Here is a 24,589-nt window from a genome sequence, read left to right as displayed (position 1 = left end):
TCTGTTTAACTGAGCCATCAGTTAATTGGGCAGCTGCTTATTTGGGGGACACTTTTAAAAACTAAATCAAGAAACTAGCTGGGATTCTCTTCATTTATTTGGGACACTGCTGCTTAATTGGGTTAGGAGACTGTTGCTGAACAGTTTCTAACTAGCATTAGTCGCGTGCACTTGTGTGGCAGTTGGACACAACACTGCTTTGAGCGAACAGTGTTTTACTGGTGTCATTTGCATGTGTTTGTGTTCAAAAACCAGTGATTTTTGTCCCAGATAGTTGGCAAGAGACAAGGAGGAAGAACTGTGCTCACAGCAGTTTCAAGCACTCAGATGCCAGAAATGACTGGGAGTGAAAAGAAACTGCTTCACTACTTCAGGTTAGGAGCTATGAAGAATTTGAAGGCATTGACAGTCATCATGAATGTTGCAATGGAAATGAGGATTTGGAGGATGCAATCATCAAAGCATTATATTAGGGCAGTACGTTATCTGCACTAGGTGTTTACGCTGATTTTTGTTCATTTACAATCAGAAGAACACGGCAGCATGCACTGAATGAATTCTTCTATTGATGACTAGCAAGAACTAACAGACATCTTTATAGTGTTGGTAATGCTCTAATTTGTTCTGTGTATTTCACTTAAATAAGTAATTGTTACTCAGTTAAACAGTAGTTTGCCTGTCTTGTGCATTTCCACTATGGTGGTGTAGTGGTAAGCACGACACTATTGCAGCTTGGTAGTGAAGTTTGGAGTTCAATTCTGATGTCTTCCATAAGCATTGAACATTCCTTGCCATGTGCATGTGGGTTTTCTCTGGGTGCTCTGGTTTCCTCCCACATTCCTAAGACCTACTGCTTAGTAGGCTATTTGGTAATTGTAAATTGTCCTATGGTTAGGTTAGCATTAAAATTGATAAGTTGTTGAGTAGCATGGGTTGGTGGGCTGGAAGGATCTGTTCTCCACTGTATCTCTAAATAGATTTTTTTAAAACTATTTCCATGGAATTTGGGTAATTGGGGCAGCCTCTTAATTGGTTCCAAAGTGTACTGGATTTGGATGTGTCTCAATTAACTGGAGTCCACTGTGTTCATTTCTAACACAGACTATCAATTGCTGGTTGGATTTCACTCCCCATTCTTTGTCTTAATGAGAATATTGTGCTCCATTTGAGAAAACTTTATGAAGAACTTAGGATCAAAACTACAATCTTTTAAATTGATATGGCCCAGAATGGACCCAGCTTTGTATTTACTATTAGCATTCAGTAAATTATTAAATTATTAGCAAATTATTAGATCAGGTGATTATTAGAATTAAATATTAATTTGCATTGACCACACCCACACATTTCTCTAGACTAGTCTCTGTGAATGATGGTCAAAGTGCAAGACTTGTGGCCTTTCTTGCTCCCACTCCGCTGCATGGTTATGCTGAAGGACAAGATTGCTGTAAGATCAAGGAGCCAGATTTTGACCAAAGACTTTGTGGTCTGCTTTATTCAAAGGAGTGTGCAATGTATTTAGTCTCAAAGGTTCATAGAAATCCAGAGAAACAGACAGATTCCAAGTAATGAATGGTCTTCATTTTTTTTTTTTTTTTTTTTTTAAAAGATGTTCACGAGTTGATTTTATCCTTGAGTCAGTGTACAACCAAAACAGCAGAGTGTAAGCAGCCTTTGTAGCTTGATTGCTCATTTTTAGTATCATGGTTTTCATTTGAGTTTCAACCTGAGATGTCATTTTGCTTTAACAGTGGTCTATTTTTCAATCAAATAGATACTGAATGTCAATATATTCGCTTCAAACCAATTTTAATTAGGATGGATGATGTTGCTGATGAGCTCAGCAAATACTGGGCGAAAGACCATCTTTAATCTGGTCCATAATTGTTCTTTGATGTCTGTTGTACAAATGCAGAGAACTTGATGATTCTTTCAGTCACTGACTTGAAGGGACTTGATGTGGAATGTCATTTGCAATGATCTGAATGTGTATGTGGCCTTCATTGATTTTTAAAAAAAATTAATGAAAACCTGTGACCCCATTAATTGCAAAACCCTCCAAAATGTGCTGACCAGGTTTGCTGTTCTTCAATAATATCTTCACAATAATCTAATACCACTTATCTTTGTAATGGCATGAAAAGGGGCATGTCATCTGAAGAAGTCCAATAAGATTGTGTTATTTTCCTAACCGAATTCCTCATATTTTTGTCCACGCAATAGGATGGATATAGTTGAGCTAGAGTTGGTCTAGAAAAGATTGACAGTGGATATTACTTGATTGGAGGGCTTTCAATTATGGGGAAATGTGATAGGCTGGGTCTGTTTTCCCTGGAGCAAGGGAAGTTGAGTGGTGATGTGAAAGATATATAAAATTAAAAGGTGCAGATAGAGGATTTTTTTTTCCATGCAAAGAGTAATTGGTAGAAGTGATGGAGGCAGGAACAGTAACAATATATAAAGGACATCTTTTAAAGTACTTAAATAATCAGGCATAGCAGGACATAGAAATAATTCAAGCAAGCGGGGTTGGTATAGCTAAATGACTCTTCACTCATTAAAGTCAGCTTCCAATATAGGAAGTATGGGTGCCTTTTTAACTCCATTGTCTTTATGAAGACTGGAATTTCCAAAAGCATCTATAACTGATGCTTGGCATTTTGATGGCTGTGCTCCAGTGTGACCAGGTTGTAATTTGAAGGTCAGTTCCTTTTGAGTGTGATTCTTTAGTGCAAGTTTCTTGGTTAATGTTGAGAAATCTGAGATGTTCTATTAGCCTGATCCACCATAAAGTAGCACTGATGCACAGTCAAGCTATCTGGTAGCTACATTTCCGAAAATGTTAATGTTGACTGAGAGATTTGCAAGAGGAGATGTATTCTTGTTGATTGGGACCAAAGAACTCCAAGACCTAGGTCTACAATGAAGACTTTGTTCATATACTCTGTAGATGTGAAAGCTGCTCGATTTATTAACATCTACCATAGGGGTTTAGAGAGGCAAGATCTACGGTAACAGCTCCTTTCCAGAACTCCCCATCTCCACAGTGAGCAGAAAGATATCTGCGTCATTTGGGACAACTGCAGCATTAATGTCAACATCCCTGTTGAAGCTATTGTTATTAATGTTGAGGCATTGGTTCTTGATAATCAAGTCCTTTGAACTAGGTATAATTTGTGAATTATATCTTCTCCAAACACACTGTTTATGCCCAGCTTGCTCAAAATTTGATTTATTGAGAAGAAATGCTGCAATGATATACTGAAAATGACATTTCTAGTCAGCTTGAAAAGAAGGTTGTACGTGAGAAAGAGAAGGACAACTGGGGATCTGGTCATTTGGAAATGGGTCATTCTGTGTTCATACCATTGAGTTGCAGGCTACTTCGGCAGTATGAGGTGTTGTTCCTCTTGGCTACATTTGATCTCATCCTGGAGAATGCCAAAGCTATGAGGTGGGGAGGAGAACCAAAATGACATGCAACTGGGGGGGGGGGGGGGCGGGGGGTTTAAGATAATGATGGGAGACAGTGCAGGTAGTTGGCAAACTGATTGTACAACCTGCACTTTGTCTCATTGGTGCAGAGCAAACCACACCTAAAACCCGTAATGCAATAGAGATGTTTGAAGGAGGGACTTGTGAATGTCTTCATGTTCAAGGGCTGTGTATGTGGTGAAGGAGGAGGTGTAGGGATAGGTATTATAACCCCTACAATTTGGAGGAAAAGTGCCTGGGGAGGGATGAGTGAACCAGGGAGTCATGGGGGGAGGAGGAGACAGAGCAGTCCCTGTAGAAGGCAGAAAAGGGTAGGATTGCATTATAGCTACAAGAAGTGTTGAAGAATGATGTGGAGGCTGGGGGGGGGGGGGTGCAAAAGATTAGAAACAAAGGAATACTCTCCTTGTTCTGTCTGAGTGGAGGAGGTATAGGAACAGTAGTTTGAAAAATGGAGGTGTAGTTTGTGGGGAGGGGGGGGAAGAATATGCTCTGTTCACTGACAAAGGAATGTATCTTGGATATCTTGAGGCAGAAGCCCTCATCATGAAGATGGAGTCAGAGAATCTTTAGAAAAAGGAATGGTATACTTGCAAGAGACAGGAAGGGAGAGGTGTTAAGTAGCTATGAGAGTTGGTGGGTTTGTAGTAAATGCCTGTATGAAGTCGCTTGTCCACCACCCCTACCTCAATCATGGATGGTATGCCTGATTTTAGCACTGAAAGGAGGCCAATGACTGGAAATATGCTCCCCAATTCTGGGCATCATTCACTGCTACTCCCTGGTTAGATATCCTTGCTTGATGATAGCACCAGGCCAAACCTGAAACAGGTGCTGAAGCGATGCACACTAAATACTGCATTCTCTTGCCAATTATGACATGTTATTTGGACAAAGTTCCCAGCCTCCTACTTTGCTGACTTTCACATAATGACCAACACCAAAGGTACTTTTAAACTGAAGCCCTAGAACAGGGTTTCTCAAGTGGGGTTCTATGGAACTCTGGAGTTCTATCAGAGGCCACTAGGGGTTCCGCGAGAGATCATGATTTAAAAAAAAACAACAACATTTTTAAAACTTTGTGCAACAAAAGATGCTAGTGCTCGAGTTGGTGGGCGGTGACCAAATAGCCCTGTTACCAATCTTGTTCGAGGTCTCTCAGCCCAGTGTGGCAGTGCGTAGTAAGACCATGCTTATTTGCTTGAGTCCATTCTCAGTTTTTGACGCAATATAGGGGAGGCTGTTGATAATTGGTGAGCGCTGTATTGCATGGAGGAGAGGACAGCAGGCTGTTGAGCGTGAAGTGCGTTTTTCGAGCAATGAATAGACTCGCCCAGCTTGGGCTGTGACGTCAGCCTCTCCCTCCCGAGTTGCCTCTCCCAACTTCCCCTTACTGACTATGGCAGCAAACTAAGTCTACCAATGTAGTAGAAATTTGGAGAGAAATGTTCATTCTAAAGACATTTCAGTGTGGCGATTTTTGAAGAGGAGGATTTTAGGCCTGTGGACAAATCTGATAAGGTTAATGGTGAAGAATTACAATCTTCTGAGTCATTTCACTGCACTAGTGCAACAATGGACACAAAGTCTGACTTATTTTTACAAAACTATAGAAGTTTATTTACACAAAATAGAAAGTACAAATGTTAAGTGTTTACAAGACAGTATCATATTTTAATTTGAATTTGTTCACTATCTATAAAACTTTATACCCTTTATTGTCGCCAAACAATTGATACTAGAACGTACAATCATCATAGCAATATTTGATTCTGCGCTTCCCACTCCCTGGATTACAAATCGATAGTAAATATTAAAAATTTAAATTATAAATCATAAATAGAAAATAGAAAAATGGAAAGTAAGGTAATGCAAAAAAAACCAAGATGCAGATCCGGATATTTGGAGGGTACAGCCCAGATCTGGGAGGTCAGGATCCGTTCAGCAGTCTTATCACAGTTGGAAAGAAGCTGTTCCCAAATCTGGCCATATGAGACTTCAAGCTCCTGAGCCTTCTCCTGGAGGGAAGACGGATGAAAAGTGTGTTGGCTGGGTGGGTTGTGTCCTTGATTATCCTGGCAGCACTGCTCCGACAGCATGCGGTGTAAAGTGAGTCGAAGGATGGAAGATTGGTTTGTGTGATGTACTGTGCTGTGTTCACGATCTTCTGCAGCTTCTTTCAGTCTTGGACAGGACAACTTCCATAACAGGTTGTGATGCACCCTAGAAGAATGCTTTCTAGGGTGCATCTATAAAAATTAGTGAGGGTTTTAGGGGACAGGCCAAATTTCTTTAGTTTTCTCAGGAAGTAAAGGTGCTGGTGGGCCTTCTTGGCAGTGAACTCTGCTTGGTTGGACCAAGTCAGGTCATTTGTGATATTGACCCAGTCAATTCCCTGGGGTCCCACCCCTCCTGGAAATCCCCCACTGACCCATTGTGACTGCATTCTCCCTCTCCAAGGACATCTGGGCATGAACATATCCTTGGAAGAAGGATGATCTGTCTAAACCTGTGAATGGCCATCTTGGCCATGTCCAAGAGAAAGTCCACCAGTAGATCCTCCTTGCAACTCGCCACCTTCCATACTGGGTGCCCGGATATAAGGAGCGCGGGGGCTAAAGTGCGACCAGAACCACAGCAACTGCCCCTTCAGACACTGTGGCTGCAACCTGTCACACTGCATATTACTGTGGTTCACTGACCCCTCCTGGCCACATAACGGACAGGTGAACAGGGTGACAGTGAACCTGCTTACAGACCTGTTGCATGGTACTGTCCTATCCAATATCTTCCACCACAGGTCCCCAATATACAGGAGAAGGATCTCTGCAGAAAAAGATTTGTGCTGGGGACCTCCTCCACTGCCATATGGCAAAACAGACTGCCAAGGCAAGTTTGGTCGGCAACCGAAGCCAAGGAAGGGAAAAAATGTGCAAGTGCAGCCCACACAAATGCTTTGGAGCGGGCATGGTGGGTATCCCTGTGAGATAGCGCATGTTATGTTGAACCCTCTCTCGTGTGGTATCCAGAGGGCTGGGTCTGTCAAGCACATCTGGCCAATCAGCTGGTTGTGCAGCTGGAACCCCTCCACTTCCCCGAGCCCCTTCGACACCCACTGTGATAGGATGGGAACCAGTCCCCTCACAGCTAGAACATTGTCCCTCACGAGTGCAGGAACACCCTGATTGGATGAGACTGGACCCCATACCCTTAACAGCTCTTGGTAAAAGCAAGGCACTTCCCTCACAGTGGCGTAGCTGATACTGTCCACTGGAAGCTGTGTACCCTCCTACTGGCAGTGTCCCGGTGGAGAAAGTGTGTCACCTGTGCTTGCGATCTCGGAGGGTTGTCGCTATACAGTTGTCTGTGCATGATCCTGAGGCAGCTGTGTGTACATGTTTCAATGACTGACCCCCCCCCCCTCCCACCTCCATGGTCAGAAGACTCAGGACTGCAGCAGTGACCAGTGCCTCCTGTTGCCGAGGAAGTCCACCAGCCTCTTCTGGGCCCTGGAGACAAAAGCAGGAGGTGGGACTAAAGTAATCAGCTGGTACTATATCTTTACAATGAAAGTTCTTATCAATGGGTTTTAGATGGACTGGTGATCCAAGTTTTTTTTTTCTATTCCGTTGTGCCTAGTCTGTGGCAAACAACTTACAAATGGCTCCAGCAAAATTGAAAAGACAGTTAACTACAAATCACAGCCATATGACATGTAAAAGGGCTGATTATTTTGAACAACTATTGGAATCTCAAAACAGATTAAAGCTTTTGAAAATAAAGTCACAAACAGAAAAAAATGTTCAGGAGGCCAGTTAGTTAGTAGTTTTAAGACCAGTTCACTTGCATGTTTTGTATATTTAAAAAAAACACTGAAAACCTGGACAAAGAGCACACTAATCTCCTGCTAATTACAGAAATCCGGTGGTTTAACAGAGGAAGAGTTCTCATTAGGGTGTTTGAGCTGAAAGGTGAATTGCAGGAGTACTTCAAGAAAATGGTATGCCAGATTTTGCTAAGTGCTTTGAAGATGAAGAATGGCTGCAGAAACTAGCCTACTTAGCAGATATTTTTCATCGTATGAACCAGTTGAACAAGTCTCTGCAATGCCCTGGTGAAAGTGTTTTGACTGCAAGTGACAAGATTCTTGGATTTAAAAGGAAACTGAATCTTTAGAAAAGTCATGCTGCAAAAGAAAATCTTGAAAGGTTTCCACCGCTGCTTAGGCTTGAGAATGAAGAAGGATAGCAGAATGTCTCATTGAAAACCACCTGGAAGAACTACAGAACAAAATTGAACCGTATGTTTCTTCCCTTTCAACACAAGTGTATGACTGTGAAGGACCCTTTCTCTGAATCTTCTGCTCAGCCTGAGAACTTGACTTTGAGGGAAAAGGAAGAACTTTGAGAGCTTCACTGATCATGCACTCAAAATGAGATTTACTGACCTGCCCCTGAAAAGGTTCTAGATTTGCGAAAGAAGAGCATCCTGCCATTCATTGGAAAGCAATGAACATTTTGCTGCAGTTTTCAACTTGGATGTGTGAGGAAGCTTTTTCTTTAACAAACATTAAGAGCAGGAATGGAAATCATCTCATTTCAGTTGATGGTGAAATCTGTGTGCACTTGTCTCAAGTTTGACCCAGAATTGAGGAATTTATTATGTTTACTTTGAGTTTTTAACATTTATGAAAAGGAAATTTCAAGAAAGGTAAGTTAAACTGTATTTTTCCCCCAAGAAAGATTGGCCAAAATTAATTCTCTACTCAAGAGCATTGACAATTATATTTGGAATATTATATCTACAACTTGCTGATCATGCTAATGTACCGTGAGCTCTGGACTTACTTTCCATCTGGCATAGTTTGCATTTTGTTGTTTGATTGTTTGTGGTTTTTGTATTGCTATATGTATGCTCTATTCTTGGTTGGTGCGGCTGTAACAAAACCCACTTTCCCTCCGGATCAATAAAGTATATCCATCTATCTATATCTAATATTTATGCAGGGTTTCCCTGAGACCTGAAAATTATTTCAAGGGTTCCTTCAGGGCAAAAGGTTGAGAAAGGCTGCCCAAGAAAGACCTTCCTGATGCAACTTTTTCCCCATCTACACTCCATATCAAAGTTGAAATTTGCATTTGAAAGAGGTCAAGGGAGGCTTTCTTGTTCACTTCCTAGCTAGGGTTCCATTGAAAAGATTTGCCAACCAGATTGGCTCTTGACTCTATGTCAAAACTCAAAGTTTAAGCCCAATCCAGGACACTTGGTCATGCCCTGATGGGCTCAACTTGGGTAACCAGACTCTAATTTTCAATTTTATGTCTGTATTTCCAGAAAGCTCACCCTGCAAAAACTCATTTCAGGGAGGTATCACCACCATTTCAGGGAGGTAGCACCCCCACCCCCCCAGCCTGTTGACCTCCAAGGGTGTATGTAATATTTTCTTCAGTGATTTTGTCTAAACTGTAAACAAAGTTGGGTATATGCAGCAAATGTGACATTAAGATATGTACTTATATTATCGTGTTTATTCTATTACCATTTTAAGCAAGTCTGCAGGGAGTTTGGCCTCATCATGTAGGACATCAATAGTGTAGCTCCTTAGCAGCTAGCCAGCTAGTTTAAATAACGTTAGCTATGCTGTAATGACACCTGTTAAACTCACCTCAACACGTCTTTTACATTTTAACCCACCATGGGCAATAGAAAAGTCACTGTTGTAAACAGTGCAGTGAGCAACACTGTCATTATTTTTGAGGTCGACTGTAAAGCCCGCCCACAGAGAAAACTGATAGGTCTACTTAGCAGGGGTCCCCAACATTTTTTGCACCGCAGACCGGTTTAATATTAACAATATTCTTGCGGACCGGCGGGGGGGAGGGGGTGTTAATCACGACTGGAATATAGGTGATAAGTCAATAGCATCATAACGTTTTAAGTAACGTTTGGATATTAAACACACAGCGCATATTTTCCCCGTATGAACATATGAAGTCATTGCAACACACCAATATCGCTGAATCACTGCGAGCCCTGGGCTTGTTTCCCTGCAACAAGACGGTCCCATCGAGGGGTGATGGGAGACAGCGATACTCAAAGGGGGTTCCTTATGTCCAGTCTATTCCGCAATTTCGTTTTCGTTGCATTCATTGCAGAAAACTCCGCTTCGTAGCAATATGATGTTGGAAATGAAAGCAACATTTTCACTGCTTTCATGGCTATCTCAGGATATTCAGCCTTGACTTTGATCCGGAATGACGGCAGAGATGTTATGTCAAACATACTTTTCAGCCCACTGTCATTTACAAGCTCAAGGAGTTGATCTTTTTCCCGCGCCGACATGGATGACACGTGGGTAATGACCTCGCGTGCGTTCAAGTTCAACAGTGGACGCGACAAGGAATGAGGGAAGGTCCAAATGACTCGTATGGTTTCATATCGCCAAATCATATTGTTTCCTCACGGCCGGGTGGTTGGGGACCACTCTTAGCATGAAGAGAGACCAATCAGGATGCTTGCTCTCCCTCTCCCTCTCAAAAAATCTATTTCTGGGATATTGTGTATAATTTCTGGGTGTCAGGGAGTCACTATCGATATGTGGGAGACTACCGGATCTTCCAGGAAAGGTGGGATGTCTGGAAATGTATTTCTATTTTTTTTTCTCTAGCCTTTTGGTACAAGCTTATCAAAAAAATTCACCATTCAAGGTGTAAGGTCGTCAAAGATGTATTGGGTCAATGACTGCTTTGCCAAATGGAGTGGTTGAGTCACAGAGCATTGCAAGCTTAGAAGAAAATGAAACTACCAACATGCATTAAAGAAAAGTGCTAAGAATTAAGTATTGTATGTTTTGAGTTTAACTTTTAAATATGCCTACTGATTAGGCATTCTGATATTCAGATGTATAGTGCAAAAAAAGTTCCTGTTTATAATCCATTAGTGAAGAACTTTAGAAATAGGAGGAGGAATGCCTTTCTTCCTTCTTACAATCAAGTCACCATTTCATAAGATGACTGTTATTCTTGTACCTCAGCGCTTCTTTCCTTCACTAACAGTTTGTTCATTGACTCCCTTCATATCTATTGATCAATTTCTTGGGGAAAAAAAGCTCAGTGACTGAGCCTCTACAATCTTCCTAGAGAATCTTAGGACTCCAAGCATTCATTATCTTGTGGTTTATGAAGTTTCTTGTCATTTTGTCCCCATCTGACTGACCCTTTGCTTTGAGACTCTTAACCCGGGGTTCCAGACATCCTATCTAAGATAAATAACATCCTTGCATTTACCCTTTCAAACTTTTCTCAACTGTTCTGGACGTGCAGCTGAATCATTCTGTGGATATGTTAAATGCAGGTGTTGAACATAACAAGTGAGAAAAGTGTATTACCCCCACTTGCACTGTAAATGTGTAAAACAAAAAGTAGATTTGATCCAAGCAACACACACATGAAATGCTGGAGGAACTCAGCAGGTCAGGGTGTGTGTGTGTGTGTGTGTTCGTGTTCGACGTTTCGGGTCAAGACCCTTCGGACTGAACAAAAAAAGCTGAGGTGTAGATTTGAAAGATGGGGGAGGGGAGAGAGCAACACAAGGTAGTAGGTGAAACCAGGATTGGTGGGGGGGGGGGGGAATGAAGTAAAGAGCTGGGAAGTTGATTGGTGAAAAAGATACAGGGCTGGAGAAGGGGGAGTCCGATAGGAGAGAACTGAAGGCTATGGAAGAAAGAAGCGGCAGGGCGGGGGAGAGCACCAGAGGGAGGTGGTGGGCAGGCAAGGAGATAAGCCGAGAGAGACAAAAGGAATGCGGACTGGTGGGGTTCAAGATATCGATGTTCATGCCATCAGGCTGGAGGCTAACCAGACGGAATATAAGGTGTTCCTCCAACCTGAGTGTGGCCTCATCACAGTAGAGGAGACCCTGGATTGACGCAAGGGAGTGGGAAGTGGAATTAAAATGGATGGCCACTGGGAGATCCCATTTCTTCAGGTGGATGGAGTGTAAGTGCTCAGCGAAGTGGTCTCCCAATCTACATTGGGTCTCACTGATATACAGGAGGCCACACCGGGAGTACCAGACACTGTATATAACCCCAAGGGACACTCGGATGAAGTGTTGCCTCACCTGAAAGGATTATATGGGTCCCTGAATGGTAGTGAGGGAGGTGGTGTAGGGGCAGGTGTAGTACTTGTTTCACTTGCAAGGATAAGTGCCCGGAGGGAGGTTAGTGGGGAGGGATGAATTGACAGGAGAGTCAAGTAGGGAATGATCCCTGTAGAAAGTGAGGGGGGTGGTGGGATCCCATTGGAAATGGTGGAAGTTCTGGAGAGATGTGTGCTGGATGTGGAGATTGGTGGCGTGGTCGTTGAGGACAAGAGGAACCTGAAGCCCTTACTTTGTTTTGTTGGCTTACTTGTATTTTCAAAACGTGTTGTAGATGATAGATTTTCCTCAAGTAGCTGATTTAGTCAAAAAGTTGTGCAGCACAAGAACCCAATTTGTTAGTGTCAACTACAGTGCTAATCTACACTAATCCTATTTGGCTACATAAAGCCTGCATCCCTACTCCTTTCCCTAACCAAGTACCTGTTCAAATGCCTGTAATTGTATCTACCTATACTACCACCATCTCTGGCAGCTCATTTCAAATCACCACCACTCTCAATGTGCCCCTCAAATCTCCTTTGAAATCTCTTCCTTCTCAGTTTAAGCCAATGCTCTCTAATTCTAGGTTACCCTGACTTGGGGAAATATCTATCTTATTAATGTCCTTCATAATTTTATAATTTTTTTTCAGGTCACTTCAGATTGCTACATTCCAGTGAAAATGTAGGAATGTAGAAACCCAGCCTTTTCAATTTCTCCTTGTAATTACAGCTTCCATTCCAGGTATATTGTGGCGAATCTGTAGTGCATTCTTCCTGTAGATACCACATTCTTTCTATAGTTTGGTAACCAAAATTGTATACGGTACTTCATTTGGTGTAAAAACCAGTGTTTCATTGCATGCTATTTGTTACTTCTGCATTCTTTTATAAAAAAAAAATGCATTCTTATGTGTAAGAAAAATCATGTTTGTTCTTTTATAGTTTCATGGCACTAGATAAGTTCCTTCTAAGGCTGTTCTATGTCTTTAGAGAGCAGAATCGAGTGTACTTTCTGATGAAGACACTGGAACAAGGGTCTCGTATCTGAAATATTAATTCAGTTTCACTTTCCCAAAACTGCTATCTGAATTGAGTGTTTGCAGCATTTTCTGTTTTTAGTTCTTCCCTTGCGGGCAGCTTTTTGATTTTCATGCATTGTGCAATGTTACTTAATCGGCCTATGTCTACTTGGACTTCGAATAATGAAATATCTTTATTTCATCAGTACAAAGAGATGTAAGTTGCATTAGATTAAACCATTATCTTCTGTACAAACTGTAGTTAAGGTTAATTTAGGCTTAACTTTGCACCAAATTAAAATGAAAGACAACAGCAAGATTACATTCTGTAACTGTAAATTCACTTGTCTCCCAAATTATCAAACAGATATGGCTATGATTATGATGAAATAACTTTCCTATATAGGTGCAGAAACCAGGTGAAAATGAGCAAATTCTCTAGCATTTAGATTCTTAAATTCTGAGGAATATGGTTCAACTACACCTTGGTCTGCTTCTTAACTTTTCAGTGTACGAATTGACCCAAGTAACTTATATGGCTAAATCTATGTGGGGAAGAATTTTTTTTAAACCAAATGGAATTTTTATCTTGAAATGATATACAGTCTTTGGTAATGGATTTGAATGCCACACTTCCATGTTATATCATTAGGTGGGCTGTGTTGCATATGGTACATTTTAGAATTTTTCTTTTCAAATAAGATAATTGGCAATCTTGTGCTTGGAACTTGACAGAGTAGGGATAAATGACTTAATGTTTGCATGCAAAAGTTTTTTTTTCCCATGAATAAACACACTTGTGTCAAATTTTATGTTGCCCATTTTTGAATATGTTGTAAAGTGGTTATTTTCACTATTAAATGATCACCTTTGAGATAAAAGTTTGCAAGGAAGGTAACCAATGTGAGATATTTTTTTTAGAGATGTTGGAAATGTAGCTCAATGCTACATTGAGTATACCTTGCACGAATCTTGCATTGTGATACAAAATCTATTTATTTATTAGTAAAGGAAGATGCTTATTAATACCAGTGTACCAAATGTGCTTAAATTTCAATGCATAATTGTGAAGTCTAAGCTGTAGTTCAAGGGATATGTGCTCTCAAACTTCTGAGAAATCACTCCTTAATGTTTTTTTGTTGACTTTGTCCCTTTTTCCAGTTCTGATGAAGGCTCATGAAGCTGTTTACTGTTTTATTCCCTACATCTGTGAATTTATATAATGAGAATTTCCAGCATCCTTTTATCACCACACAATGAATTACTGTTCTTTTGTCGAAATTAAGCTGGTTTGGTTAGCAAATACTGCTGTATTTAATTCGGGATCTTAAGGTTTCAATACCAGTTTTCCAAGAGCAAGCTGATCAGATAAGGATGCTTCTTGCTTTATCTCCTAGATTGTGGAGTTAAAACACTATATTACCCACATCTTCATGTATTAAACCTTAATGGACACAAATAGATTTGGATGAGATTGTATTTGTTTAAATATCCCACTGTTTGAGTCACATGCCAATGTTAGATCATTGCTGGTTACATTTTGAGGAAAAGATTTGTATGTGAAGATTGCATTCTCTTGAATATGGAAAATTTTAAAAGGAGCTCTTACTCAAAAGTGTTTAAATTGATGGAAAGAAATGATTTCCATTGGTAGGAAGCTCCAGGAGAAATTCAGAAGAAAAAAAACTTCCTTGCTGAAAAGGTTATGAAAAACTGGTGGAATATTCTAGGATGTATTGCAGCAGCAGTGTATACCCTCTATGCTGTGAGAAACGATATGTTCAGTCAGCCTTTGATTACTGCCATTAATAACTCAGCAATTTGTGCAGCATGTTTGGTAAGTACGCGCTCTAAGTAAACATAGTCCTTAAGCCATGTTTGAATACGAGTTTTCATCAAATTTTAAAACTTAAAAGAACACTTTGATTATTTGATGTATTTCCTGTTGTCATTTCTGATTTGACTTGTTTGGGGGGAAAAAAAATTTACAGCAACTGTCTTGGAAATAGACTAGGATGCAACAATTTGGTGTCCCCTTCACTTGCCATGCTCCAAACATGCACCGAATAGAGGCTTCATAATGAGGTGTGTGGAGAATATAATTCGTAGATTGTAAATGAGAGCACATTTTTGAGTCTCCTTGTATATGATTCAGCAACAGTTCAAAATTATAGATCAGCGTTGTGACTTTGTGGACAGCTGAAAGAACGTTTATGGAAAGAATTCGCGATGTGAGCTGAAGTATGAATAGTATATCTGCCATCATAACTGGGGCCTTTTGTCACATAGTGCAATATAGCAAGTGACTTTATTTCCTAGTCTGCTTTCAGAGAATTCAATGTTGCAAAGGTTTTCTGAAGGCGGAGCACTTCTTCCACATCTTGATACTATGGAGCTCAGGTGTTGGCTTTGGCATTTAACCAAGAGTTGTGTCATCAGGTTGAAAAGTGGACTTGTGTCCATTAGCTTCCACAATACATTACACAGAAAAGACTTGTTTTCTGTGGACACCTTTACATATGACCTATGCTGCAACCAGTACCAGGACCAAACAGCATATTTAAATGTTTATAAGGGGACCTGCAGACAAGAGTATTAAAATTATGTACCTAATGTGTATTACAAGGTGTTCAGAAGGGGACAAACACAGTCATCAACACTCCATGTGCAATAACTTTCAGTGATGGTAGATCCAGATTGAGAGACCCTGCGGAGGAACTGTAACACATTTAATTGCCAGGACAAACTGAGGTCTCACTGATTTGTCATATCTTGCCAGTCAATTTTTAAGTAGCTGCAGATAGGAGTTTTTAAGAAGTATGTCTTATCCGTTTGTGATTAGTAAATGGATAATTTAATAGTGGCCTGGTCTTGTACTTATTTCAGAGCTAAGAGCCAGAGCCCAGATTAGAATGTCAGCCAGTTTGAGAAGCAACATGTGACAAAGAAAAGCAGATTGAGGGGCTTCTTTTCTCCCCCCCCCCCCGTGACATGGTAATCTTCTCACAATTAAGTTGACATTATTGAACAACGGTTTGTATCTATAAAGTGGTTGTAAGAAAGCAAAACTTGCAGTACATTTCACAGCATAACCAACAAAATTTGGCTCAAGGTCACTTCGGAGGGAATAGTAGGGCAAGTAACCGGATGCTTGAGGTAGATTAAGATTTCCTTGGAGGAGGAAGGGAATTTTAAATAGGATGGAGAAAATGAGGTGGGAAGTTGCAGTATATCAGAGACATGGCTACCAAGACAGTAATAAATACTTGAGGTGATTGAGGCCAGAATTAGTAGACCATGGTTATTTTGAATGGTAAGATTTGAGCAAATTAGAGATGGGGAGGAGAGAGGAAATATGAGAATTTTCTAATGAGATATAAAATTTATGTTTTTAAATTAGGAGCTAACGTAGATCATTAAGCATAAGGTGTGGGATGGGAGATGTCAAACATGAATGATAAAATGAAGAGGTTGGGCTGAATAGTCAAGGGTAGAGGTGGTAAAGATGTAGGTCAAGGCTTTGACAGTATGATAAGCTCAGTTTGTAGTGCAGCAGGTAGTGCAAATTATACTGCTGTGAAGAGCCAAGGCATGAGGGGGCAGAATCAAACCTAGTTTGGCAGTACTCTGATTTGGAATGACAGTGTATTTCCAATGTCATTAGGTGTAATTTTGAATCTTAAATATTTCCCTACATTCATCACCCTGCTGAGCCTTAGGAGGATTCAATGATACATACTTTCCAACCTCTAAACCCTAGAGAATACAGACCTCACCTAGTCACTTTCTTCTCATTTGGCAAACACCATCCCCAAACTTTGCTCCACTTAATGCTAGCACAATCAAAGCTGAGGAGATGCTCTTAGATGTGGCCTCAAAGTGGCCTGATAGGATTGAAGCAGTCATTTTTGCTCCATGTCTTAAACCCCTGATAATAAAACAGTGTACCATTTGCCTTTCTAATATTTGCTATACCAGCATATTGGCTTTCAGGACCTTTTACACAAGGACATCTAGATACAAGGGCTGGATGTTATCTTTACACTTTTTAGTGATTCTCAATAAATGAAAAATTTTGGCGGACAGCAAGGTTTGATTGTGTTCTGTGCAGTTCAGTAAGTTATGGCAGCAAATGGATGCTCTAAGGAACTTAGTATAACCATTTGATCCTGTGTTTGTTGGACTTGAGGCAACAGTGAAGTAGGCCAGGATCATTCAAAGATATCTAGAGCAGTGTTTTTTTGAGCATAGTGTTAGGGCATTAGGAATTGTACCTAATGATGTTGGAAATGTACTGTCATTCCAAATCAGTCACGTGTTACTGGATTTGATTCTGTCTCCTCGTGCCTTTGAACAACAGACACAGTGAGACAGTGCTAGATGGCTTGTCATTCAAGGAGGGATCATTTTGTACAGCAGGTTTCCTGCTTTTGAGTATTGTTGGTATACATCATAATCCTTGTGATGGGGGAAAGGTTTTGAAATGTCAGGAAGTCGGTCAGTCATTACAAGATATTTATCTTTTATTGTATTTACAGTATCTATGTGCCTAGTTCAATTGATCTTCAGAGTACTATTAGTTTAGAATTTGGTACTGTTTGTGCCACTATGTCAGGAGTAAGTTGTCATTACCTTGCACTTTAGTGATGTGATTGTTAATTGTCAGTTCAAAATAAATTTATTATCAAAGTACATGTGTGTCTCCATCTACAACCCTAAAATTCATTTTCTTACAGGTTTACTCAATAAATGTAATGATCATAAGAGAATTAATGACAGATTGCACCCACAAGGCAGACAAACAGTGTGCAAAAGACTACAAACTGAGCAAATAGAAAAAAGAAAGTAGTAATAACTCAGCAATAAATATTGAGTACATGAGATGAGGGAACATTTCAATGATGGGGTGAGTGAAGTTATCTCCTCTGGTTCAGTCGCCTGATTGTTGAAGGGTAATAGTGCCTTCTGAACCTGGTGATGTGAGTCCTGAGGCTCCTGTAGCTTCTTCCTGATTGCTACTTTCCATTTGTTAGCATGTATCTGAATCTTTCTGTATGTAGAAGTGAAGTGCTTTTTCTGAGGAATTGTAAATGGATTTGAACATCAAGTAGTTGTGAGTGAATACTTTATACATACTTTATTGTCGCCAAACAATTGATACTAAAACATACAATCATCATAGCGATATGATTCTGCGCTTCCCGCTCCCTGGATTACAAATCGATAGTAAATATTAAAAATTTAAATTATAAATCATAAATAGAAAAATGGAAAGTAAGGTAGTGCAGAAAAATCGAGATGCCCGTCCATAATTCCATAAGACATCAGAGTAGAATTCGGCCATTTGGCCCATCAAGTCTGTTCTGCCATTCAATCATGGTTGCTGCTCCCTGTGTAAAACTCCACTGCTACTTTTGGTGTCTACTCTGATGACAGGAAAGGATGCACACAGATTTTCATAATTGTCTATAAGGTATTATTTTTGAGCATGATTATATCAGGCTGTTGCTTAACTAGTCTTTGAGACTATCTCAAGTTAGTCACCAAGCCTCAGAAGCTCCATATTTCTCTAACTTTTTTTTTACCCTCTATCTGTACTTCCATAATGGTTATAATGAAACTAGTTCATTTTAGATGTTACTACTGCAGGACTGAAGTCGTATATGAACCACATAGTGCAAGATGTAGTCATATTGAAAAACTTTCAAGTTCCTTGATATGAATTGCAATAAATGATAGGGCATAATCAAAAATATTATACTTTCTTACGTGGTATAATGTTTTCTTTTGATTAATATTGCTTGCAGGTATGTGAAATATTTGAAGTACAATATTTTGGTTCAGTGTGTGGTGGCAATGGCTGAGCAAGTGGTGAAGGAAGAAATAATCAAAGTTTCCATGTTCCAGGGAGATTCCCACAGTGGTAAGTATTCCATAAAGATAATAGTCATCATTGTATGCCTTCTGTTTATGAAAAATTACAAAGATGAAATACTATTATGGAGTTCCCTTTGCATAATTTTCCACAAGGTCAAATGTTTGCATCCCGGGACATTTCTTCCATTTGCATTTGTTTGTATTGAGGGAGTGTCAGAGAAATCTATTCCAATACTCATTTTGACTAATCTATTTCTAAACTACATTTATCTTCAATTCTCCAAAACAAGCAAAGGAAAACAATTACAGTATTTAATTTGAAGCTTTCAAATGACCTTCAGCTTTGGCTTTTTGGACAAGGAGTTTCATTCATGTACTGTCTTTCGTAGTATAAGTTCATTCCAATTATATTTACAAAATGTATTCATGAACGTCAGTAAGAGGTAACAAGGGCATTCCAGTTATAATTATTCTTTCATAGACACCATCCTTACAATTATTCTGTCATTTGCTTCATGGCTAATGGATAATTTAGTCTATCTGAAATGCTTCTAACCCCGTATTACATAGTCCAGTCAGTTTGCTTTTTTCTCTGTCACTCACTTTCCAACTTGTGCCTGAGTGTAATCTTTCAGTGACAAATGTACTCTTTACAAGTCTCATTGTGGTGATAGTTCCTAGAATACTGACATCCAATGTTAGTATTAGATCAGATATCAAAATGAAGAGTATAGCTATTTAAAGTTTGCCTTTATGATTCAGTCCAATCTCAGTCTTAAGAAATCTGGAAAAGCTCTGTATGTGTGCCTTCATTTTTCTGCAGACCTCATGTTGAGATTACTAGTTATTGCATTTTATTTCTTTGGGCTTTGACCCATTGAGAATGGGGTTAATAAATCAAAACTTGTGGTTAGATAGCTCCTTGCTGATAGAGGGTTACGGGGAGAAAGAAACTTTCAGCATTCCATTGTGAGACTGATGAAATGACTCCTTGTCATGATTTTATATTTTAAAAAAAACTGTTTCTTCTTGAGCCAAAGCGCACTCAGTCCATAATTTTTAATGCTGTATCTACTGTGATCCTCCCTACTTGTCCCGTTCAGCTTTGTGGAAGAACTTCTCAGAAGCACTTAAAATGTGATTGGGACAAGAAGTGGCATTCTCAGTCACAGCCCCTTTTCAGTAGAAAGAAAGTGAGTGTTATCCACATGTAGCATGTGATGCAAATTGGGTATTTGGATGGAGAAAACATCAGTTGGGTAAAAATGGAATCGGAGCATGACGCCAGGGTAAGGCATAAATGATATAGATATATTTACTTGGGGCAAGTGACTTTTCCACAACTAAACAAAAGCAGAGGCCAACTGACTAGGTATAGGAGATAAATTGAACCTTTTATGTGACTTCACAACACTTAGAGCTGTGTTCTACTGACTTCATCCATTTGTCAGCTATTTTCTAGTCTTCAGCTTTAACAAGTGAAAGTATTATTTGTAAGATGGCACATTGTGGGTTATAATGAGCATTATACAGGAACCAGTGCATCTCCTTTCTGTTTTGTTCTGACATTGAGAAGCAGATGAATATCACAGATATCCTATAACTGGTAGCAAATCAGCATATGATTCCTAACAGCATGTTCTGTTTTTAGTTTTTCATCATTCTTTCCATGGAAGTAAATATAAAATCAGTCTGCTGATGAATTCAATAAAATTGATTACTTTTGTGGGATAGGTTACATATTTAAGCCACTGAGGGAGATATATTTTTCTATGCTTGGAAGGGGAATCCACTAACTATTGAATGCATGATGTACAACTTTAGAGATATTTATATTAATAGGCAAAATTGGCCCATTATCTTCAGCTTTGCTCCAGGCCTGGGCCATGGTAACTGATTAGCCCTTGACATTACCTTTGTATGCATCTCCCTCCATCTATGCCTCTGACTCACTGATAATATCTATTTTTATTTCAATTTTCAGCATTTGGAGTGCATTACTTTTGTTCCATTCATTTTTTTTTAAACAATTTGGTCTAAGGCCTGTTTTAAGTGCTATGTGTTGGCAACACTGAAGGAGAGCCTCAAATGTATGTTTAAAAATAGAAGTTTTTGTATTTATCTTTGCTTTCCAATTTCTGTTGCAGTCTGGAGAGCTCCTCGCAATACACCAGTCATCACCATCTCTGATGATTCTGATTCAGATGATGAACCATCACTTGTGCCCATTAAAGATCGACTGACAGAAGATCAAGATGTTGTGCTAATTGAGGTATTGTGCTTTTTACTTTCTTCTACAATTAGGAAGGGGATTTGGACATGATGTGCATTATTATAAACTGTGCAATAATTCTTCAATAACTTGTAAGAAAATAGCCATTTGGGAGTTGGCATTATCAATGAGAAGAGGCAGTTAATCCCACTAAAGAAAAATGTAGAGAAAAGAGTTACTTAGAATGGTTAGTTGTTCTAAATAGTACTGCTTTAAAAGATAGACTGTGTATCTATTATAGTTGAAAGCATATTCGTGTTGAATAGTTGTGACTTGGAGGTAGAGATGCAGGTTGTCCCGAGATTACAGTGGTGGTGGGTCCTTTCCTATGAATTGTTCATAACCTGACTATTTTACTTGTTGGAAATGCAGCTTCAGACTGAATTTCAAAGTAGTAAAAGATGTCTGTAGCAGCTGGCAAATCCATCTTCCTGATCTCAAATGTTGGTTTGTTTGACTGTCCGTAAGTGAGGCACTTGTAAGCTGGGGAAGACCTGTGCTTGTCTACTTACAAACAACTTGTGTATGGTGTAACTTAATTCTGTTTCTCTTTCAATATTTTTATTAAATTTCATATAGAAGAATACAGAATTCATGAGAATACATATTATGGATAAAAAATAGAATAGTACAGAATGCACTATATTTAAGTCATACTATTGCAATCACAGTACCCCATATTCATAATCAAACAATGAATTAAACCGAATTATAATAGTTTTATTATTATAAAAAAATATAAACCCTCTACCAAGATCGAAGCTGTTTGGTAAAGAAAAGAAAGACAAAAAAAAAAACTTTATCACATAGTGAGTTGTGTTATTAGCCAACATCTGTACTTTAACGTCAGATCAATGGTTTTGAAAATAGTTCAAAAAAAGGTCCCCACAGTATTTGAAAGTCTTGATTAGAATCAGAAATTGAATAATGCATCTTCTCTAAGCTTAAGCATGACATAACATCACATAACCATTTGAGCAAGAGTAGGCGGAACAACACTGCCCTCTTAGCCATGAGAGAAATAAAGGCCAATACATGCAAATCAGATGTCTCCAAAGTTATGCCTCTTTCTCCAACAATACCAAACACAGCAGTCAAAGGATTAGGCTTAAAATTTACTTTAAAAAGTACAGAAAAAGTTTGGAATACTTTTCTTCCAGTATTTTTCAAGACTCGGACATGTCCAAAACATATGAATTAATGAAGCCTCTCCATTGTAACATCTGTCACAACAGGGAGATATATCCGCATAAAAACGAGGTAGCTTGTCTTTGGACATGTGAGCCCTGTGGACCACTTTAAATTGTAGGAGGGAGTGACGAGCACATAGTGATGAGGTATTAACCAATTTAAAAGTTACATTCCAAGTCTCTTCAGAAACTGAAATCTGTAAATCCTGTTCCCAGGCTTCTTTAATTTTGTCTAAAGGAGCCTCTCTCATTCCCAACAGCATGCCATAAATACAGGTTTCCCCCGCCATCCGAAGGTAGAGCATTCTAATGAAATGGTTCGTAAGCCGAAATGTCGTAAAGTGAAGAAGCAATTACCATCTATTAATATGGGAAAAATTTTTGAGCGTTTCCAGACCCAAAAAGTAACCTACCAAAGCATGCCAAATAACACATAAAACCTAAAATAACAGTAACATATAGTAAAATCAGGAATGATATGATAAACACACAGCTTATATAAAGTAGAAATACTTTTTGCAATCATTGAAGTACTGTCTAGCGCAGCGAAAATCTCACGCATGCGCTCCCGGCAGAAGCACTCTCTCCAGTAACCTTGAAGTTATGAGGCTGCCAAATCATACCAAATAACAAATCATACTAAATAACACAAAAATACACAGCCTATATAAAGTAGAAATAATGTATGTACAGTGTAGTTTCACTTACAGGAATCAAGATGGTGTGTTAGGCTGAGTCGTCGGAAATTGGGGTGGTGGGAGTTAGGGGAGACTGGGGTGTCATCTCATCGTAGTCTATTTCCAATAGGGCAGCCAGGTCATCTTCTTCTATGTCTGCCTGCTTCGATGTCGAAGGTCGAGGTTCGTCGTCTGCTGTGGCTGATGTGCAAGGCTTGAAAAACGACAGTATACTTGACTGCTGAGCCTCGCACATTTTTAGATCATAGAGTTCTTTGTAAGCACTCAAAACATCCTGCAAACCTGCCCTAAACCTACGTGCCCTTTCAAAATTAAAGTCATACTTTTCTGCAATCATTGCAGCGCTGTCAATCGCAGCGAAAATCTCACGCAACTGCTTCACGTTCAGTCCCTGGACGACTTCATTTTCGCTACTGCATTCGGTTTCGATTGTTATCCTTTCCTCTTGCAATTGCATCAGCTCTTCATCTGTCAATTCTTGGTCATAGGATGCCAAAACCTCTTCAACAACATCTTTGTCAACTTCCACAAACCCAGCCTCCTTAGCCAAGCTCACTATTGTCATATTTATTGTTGATGGTTCGAAGCCTTAGAATCATTCACTGCTTCGGGACATAGTTTCCTCCAAACGCCATTTCTCATCGAGACTCTTAGCCTATCGAGAGCATGTCCAATGTTGGCGATTGCCAGTTTTATATTGTAGTCTTTCCAGATCTCTCGCAAAGATGCTTTGGAGTTGCCCTCTCTGTCAATAGCACTTACAATAAAACGCATCACATTTTGCGTATAGTAAGCCTTAATTGTGGCTATTAGGCCTTGATCACACGGCTGCAGCAACGATGTCGTATTTGGCGGTAAGAACGCAACACGAATGTTACTGCCATACTCGGTAATGGCAGGCAGATGAGCAGCACAATTATCGACAATCACAAGACACCTATTATCGAGGTTATTTTCTCTACAGTATTTTTCAACAATAGGACTAACGTATCTGCTCTTACTCAGAAAAAAGCACTTGGGTGTTCCAACTGCTTGGATGTGAACGGAACACAACTGGAAGTGTTTTCTTATCAACGCCTTTAAGTGCCCTCGGATTTTCTGAATGGTACACTAGTAGAGGCTTAGTGGTGTTAATAATAGGCATTAGGGTAAACCTGTCCTTCGATGCCTTGTGTCCCTTAGCCTGTTTTTCTTCTTTCGAAATAAATGTCTTACTTGATAATTTTTTCCAATAAATTGCAGTTTCATCACGGTTAAACACTTGCTTATACGAATAACCACTTTCTGTAATTATTTTCTTCAGCTCTGCTGGGAACTTTTCGGCAGTTTCAGTATCAGCCGAAGCACTCTCTCCAGTAAACGTTAAACTATGAAGCTGCCCTCGCCTCAGAAACCGATCAAACCACCCGTGACTACCTTTAAATTCCACTTTCGCAATACTTTCATCACCATCGGCCAGTGCTTTCTGTTTCAGCTTATTAAAAAGACTGACTGATTTCTTCCTAAGTATAAGATAACTTAAAGGAACACCATGTTTTGTACACCCATCAATTCACTCAAGCAATAGACTTTCCATTTTATTCATTACTGGATGCTGACTAAGAGAGACCACTTTGCTACGAGCAGAACCAACAGTAACATCGACAGCTTTCAATGTTTTTTCTCTCCGCGTATAAATAGTGCGAATGGTGGATGCAGGCAAGTTCAACGCCGGACAATGTCCTTACTTCGTTCACCACGATCGAAATGCTTAATTATGTCTAGTTTTACGCTAAGTGTAACACCCTTACGAGCTCTTTTAGGCTTTTCCGATACTTTAGAACTCATCGTGCTAATGGATGCACAAAATAAATCGAGATAAAGCATGTGTTTGAGCAATGGCGGCTAGAATGCA

At 39.6% G+C, this 24,589-nt stretch overlaps 1 protein-coding gene across 2 annotated transcripts in view; it reads left to right on the top strand.

Annotated features, from left to right (window-relative positions):
• The window catches only part of rnf216 (ring finger protein 216), a 206,596-nt gene that overhangs the window by 9,821 nt on the left and 172,186 nt on the right, over nucleotides 1-24,589 (top strand). For both annotated transcript variants that reach the window (XM_072268673.1, XM_072268674.1), the window contains exons 2-3: nucleotides 18,466-18,581; nucleotides 20,683-20,807. In XM_072268673.1, the coding sequence (XP_072124774.1) occupies nucleotides 18,515-18,581; nucleotides 20,683-20,807 (192 nt within the window). In that variant the 5' untranslated portion in view covers nucleotides 18,466-18,514. The remainder of the gene's footprint in view (nucleotides 1-18,465; nucleotides 18,582-20,682; nucleotides 20,808-24,589) is intronic.

Source organism: Mobula birostris, chromosome 9 (genome assembly GCF_030028105.1).
Source record: "Mobula birostris isolate sMobBir1 chromosome 9, sMobBir1.hap1, whole genome shotgun sequence".
NCBI classification, from domain to species: Eukaryota; Metazoa; Chordata; class Chondrichthyes; order Myliobatiformes; family Myliobatidae; genus Mobula; species Mobula birostris.
This window is presented reverse-complemented; position numbering and strand designations above follow the sequence as displayed.